Below are 4,653 nucleotides of genomic sequence, written 5' to 3' on the forward strand. Positions count from 1 at the left end.
GCCTCATCGCTCTCCTCCCCCCCATCCTATGGGGCAGGAACCCCCCCGCCGTCCTATGGGGCAGGCGTTCCTCCCCCGCTATGGGGCAGAAGTTCCTCCCCCGCTATGGGGCAGGACTTCCTCCATCCTATGGGGCAGGCGTTCCTCCCCCGCTATGGGGCAGGCGTTCCTCCCCCGCTATGGGGCAGGACTTCCTCCCCCGCTATGGGGCAGAAGTTCCTCCCCCGCTATGGGGCAGGCGTTCCTCCCCCGCTATGGGGCAGGACTTCCTCCCCCGCTATGGGGCAGAAGTTCCTCCCCCGCTATGGGGCAGGCCGCCAACCTCCTCCTGCCCCACACTTCGCCCCGGGCGGCCATAACTGACCCCCCCCCCTCCCCCCCCTCTTCCCGCCCCACAGCTTCCTCCTCGCCTCCCACCCTCTTCCCCCTCACCACCTGCTGTGGGGCCACCAGCGGCCCGGTGACGGTGGCCTGTTTGGTCAGCGGTTACCTCCCCCCCCCCGTCACCGTCACCTGGGGCGGGGTCACCGCCGGCGTCGCCACCTTCCCGCCCGTTCGCGACGCCGCCACCGGCCTCTACCGCCTCAGCAGCCAACTCCGCCTGCCCCACGGCGCCCAGCGCGACGCCTACACCTGCAGCGTCTCCCATCCCCCCACCGGCACCAACCGCGCCAAGGAGGTCAACGGTAAGCGGGGGTGGGGCGGGGGGGGGAGGGGGAGGGGAGGAAGTCCTCCAGACCACGTGGACCATGGAAGGTCCTCTCCTGGCCCCATAGCTCATGGAAGGTCTTCTCCTGGCCCCATAGCTCATGAGACGGGGCTGAGGTGCCCTCAAGAGGTGATGGACCATGGAAGGTCTTCTCCTGGCCCCATAACTCGTGTAATGAGGTGGGAGGTCCTCCAAGACCCATTGGCCCACGGAAGGTCCTCCTCCATCCCCATGACCACACCATGAGGTGGGAGGTCCTCCAAGACCCATTGGCCCACGGAAGGTCCTCCTCCATCCCCATGACCACAGCATGAGGTGGGAGGTCCTCCAAGACCCATTGGCCCACGGAAGGTCCTCCTCCATCTCCATGACCACACCATGAGGTGGGAGGTCCTCAAGACCCATTGGCCCACCCAAGGTCCTCTCCATCTCCACCCCACCACGCCCTGAGGTGGGACCTCCAAGACCTCCTCGGTCCACCCAAGCTCCACCCCTGCCCCCATAACCCCTCCCTCCCCCCCCCGCAGTGTGTTCAGCTCCGACGACGCCCATCCCCCCGGAGGTCCAAGTCCTCTACACGGCCTCCTGCAGCTCCCAGGCGGGTGAGGAATCGGTGGAGCTCCTCTGCCTCATCTCCGGCTTCTTCCCACCCGCCGTGGAGGTGGAGTGGTTGGTGGACGGCGTCCCCAGTCCCGTGACGGCCACCCAGGTGCCACCGCGGCGAGAAGAAGGAGGTGTCACCTACTCGGCCAGCAGCAGGATCAACGTCAGCCAACAGGATTGGTCGGAAGGGAAGACCTTCACCTGCAAGGTCAGACATCCCGCCACCCTCAAGGTCGTCCAGGACCACGTCCGGTCCTGCTCAGGTGAGGAGGGGTGGCACCAGGGGAGGGGGTGGCACCAGTGACACCATGGTGTCACCAGGGGAGGAGGTCCCATGACCATGGTGGCACCAGAGGAGAAGGTCCCATGGCCATGGTGGCCTTCAAGAGTGGAGAAGGTCCCATGGCCATGGTGTCACCAGGGGAGAAGGTCCCATGGCCATGGTGGCCTTCAAGAGTGGAGAAGGTCCCATGGCCATGGTGTCACCAGGGGAGAAGGTCCCATGACCATGGTGGCACCGGGGGAGAAGGTCCCATGGCCATGGTGGCACCAGAGGAGAAGGTTCCATGGCCATGGTGGCCTTCAAGAGTGGAGAAGGTCCCATGGCCATGGTGTCACCAGGGGAGAAGGTCCCATGACCATGGTGGCACCGGGGGAGAAGGTCCCATGGCTATGGTGGCCTTCACCAATGGAGAAGGTCACGTGACCATGGTGTCGCCGGGGGAGAAGGTCCCATGGCCATGGTGGCCTTCAAGAGTGGAGAAGGTTGCGTGACCATGGTGGCCTTCACCAATGGAGAAGGTTGTGTGACCATGGTGTCACCAGGGGAGAAGGTCACATGACCATGGTGGGTGGCACCAGTGAAGGTTGCATGACCGTGGTGGCCTTCACTAATGGAGAAGGTCCCATGGCCATGGTGGCCTTCAACAGTGGAGAAGGTTCCATGACCATGGTGTCACCAGTGGAGAAGGTCCCATGACCATGGTGGCCTTCACCATTGGAGAAGGTCCCATGATCATGGTGTCACCAGGGGAGGAGGTCCCATGGCCATGGTGGCACTAGGGGAGGAGGTTCCATGGCCATTGTGCCACCAGGGGAGGAGGTCACACGGCCATGGTGGCCTTCACCAGGGGAGGAGGTCTCATGACCATGGTGGCACCAGGGGAGGAGGTCCCATGACCATGGTGTCACCAGGGGAGGAGGTCCCATGGCCATGGTGGCACTAGGGGAGGAGGTTCCATGGCCATTGTGCCACCAGGGGAGGAGGTCCCATGACCATGGTGGCCTTCACCAGGGGAGGAGGTCCCATGACCATGGTGGCACCAGGGGAGGAGGTCTCATGACCATGGTGGCACCAGGGGAGGAGGTCCCACGGCCATGGTGGCACCAGGGGAGGAGGCCTCATGACCATGGTGGCCTTCACCGATGACGAAGGTCCCACGACCACGCTGCCACCAGAGAAGGCTCCACCACCCCCCTCCCCCCCCACCAGCGCCCCCGGTCCCCCCTCCCCCACCTCACCCCCCTCCCCCTCCCCCCAGCAGGCGCCCCTCCCCCCATCTCCACCGCCATCTACCTCTACGTCCTCCCCCCCAACGTGGCCGACCTCTACATCACCCGCAACCCCAAGCTCCGGTGTTTGGCCGTCAACCTTCCCAGCGACTCCGGTTTCCAGCTCTCCTGGATGAAGGAGAAACCGGGGGTCCTCAACCCGGACTTCTTGGACCTCCAAGAACAATTCAACGGCACCTACACGGCCACCAGCACCTTGGCCATCTCCACCCAAGACTGGGAAGCTGGAGAACGTTTCACCTGCATGGTGAAACACGATGAACTTCAGGTGCCCCTCAACAAAAGCATCTCCAGGCGGGCAGGTCAGTGTCTTCTTCTCAAAGTCCACCCCCCCCCCCCCACCACCACCCTTTGGTTGGTTGGTTGGTTGGCCAACACCCAACCGTCTTCTCCTTGCAGGCAAGGTCTCCCCACCTCTCATCTTCGTCCTCCCGCCCCCCGCCGACGAGATGACCCACCCCAAGGTCACCCTCACCTGCTTGGTCCACGGCTTCCAACCCGAGAACCTTCAAGTCCAATGGTTGAAGAACCACGAGAACCTGGCCGAGGACAACTACGTCACCACCCCGCCCCTGAGGGACGGCCCGAAGGAGAGCACCTTCTTCGTCTACAGCAAGATGACGGTCCTCAAGAGCAGCTGGTTGAGCGGGGACATCTACACCTGCATGGTGGTCCACGAAGGGTTGCCCATGAGGTTCACCCAACGCCAGGTGCAGAGCGGCCCCGGTAATTAAGAGGCCCCTCTTCTCCTCCCACCGCTTTGTAGAAGACCTCTGTGGCCCAACGATCTTCGAAGCTCCAATAAAAGCCACCGGGGCTTTGCACCACCGGGTCTCCGCGGCGTGGTGTCTTTGGGAGAGGGTTGGGACAACCAGGAGGTCGGGGGGGGGGGAGAGGAAGGAGAAGGTTGGAGATGGGTCAAGGTTGGAGAAGGTCAGAGGTGGTTCCAGGTTGGAGATGGTTGAGATGGGTCCAGGTTGGAGAAGGTGGAGATGGGTCCAGGCTGGAGAAGGTTGAGATGGGTCAAGGTTGGAGAAGGTTGGAGATGGGTCAAGGTTGGAGAAGGTTGGAGATGGGTCAAGGTTGGAGGAGGTTGGAGATGGGTCAAGGTTGGAGGAGGTTGGAGAAGGTTCCAGGCTGGAGAAGGTTGAGATGGGTCGAGCTTGGAGAAGGTGGAGATGGGTCCAGGTTGGAGATGGTTGAGATGGGTCCAGGTTGGAGAAGGTTGGAGAAGGTTCCAGGCTGGAGAAGGTGGAGATGGGTCCAGGTTGGAGATGGTTGAGATGGGTCCAGGTTGGAGAAGGTTGGAGAAGGTTCCAGGCTGGAGAAGGTGGAGATGGGTCCAGGTTGGAGAAGGTTCCAGGTCGGAGATGGGTCCAGGTTGGAGATGGGTCCACGTTGGAGAAGGTGGAGATGGGTCCAGGTCGGAGATGGGTCCAGGTTGGAGAAGGTTGGAGATGGGTCAAGGTTGGAGAAGGTTCCAGGTCGGAGATGGGTCCAGGTCGGAGATGGTTGAGATGGGTCCAGGCTGGAGAAGGTGGAGGTGGGTCCAGGTTGGAGATGGTTGGAGAAGGTTCCAGGTCAGAGATGGGTCCAGGTTGGAGAAGGTGGAGATGGGTCCAGGCTGGAGATGGGTCCAGGCTGGAGAAGGTGGAGATGGGTCAAGGTTGGAGAAGGTGGAGATGGGTCCAGGCTGGAGAAGGTGGAGATGGGTTCAGGTCGGAGATGGGTCCAGGTCGGAGAAGGTGGAGGTGGGTGGTTGAGTGGTT

General features: G+C 62.7%; 1 gene segment (V, D, J or C); it reads left to right on the forward strand.

Annotated features, from left to right (window-relative positions):
- Positions 1-304: 304 nt before the first annotated feature.
- LOC104021484 (Ig gamma chain C region-like) lies at positions 305-3,618 on the forward strand. The segment is given in 4 exon segments: positions 305-686; positions 1,237-1,575; positions 2,854-3,186; positions 3,284-3,618. Coding segments are annotated over 4 exon segments (1,389 nt in total).
- The last annotated feature ends 1,035 nt before the right edge of the window (positions 3,619-4,653 follow it).

Source organism: Nipponia nippon, unplaced genomic scaffold (genome assembly GCF_047370975.1).
Source record: "Nipponia nippon isolate SJK-2023a ecotype South Korea unplaced genomic scaffold, ASM4737097v1 scaffold_51, whole genome shotgun sequence".
NCBI lineage: Eukaryota > Metazoa > Chordata > Aves > Pelecaniformes > Threskiornithidae > Nipponia > Nipponia nippon.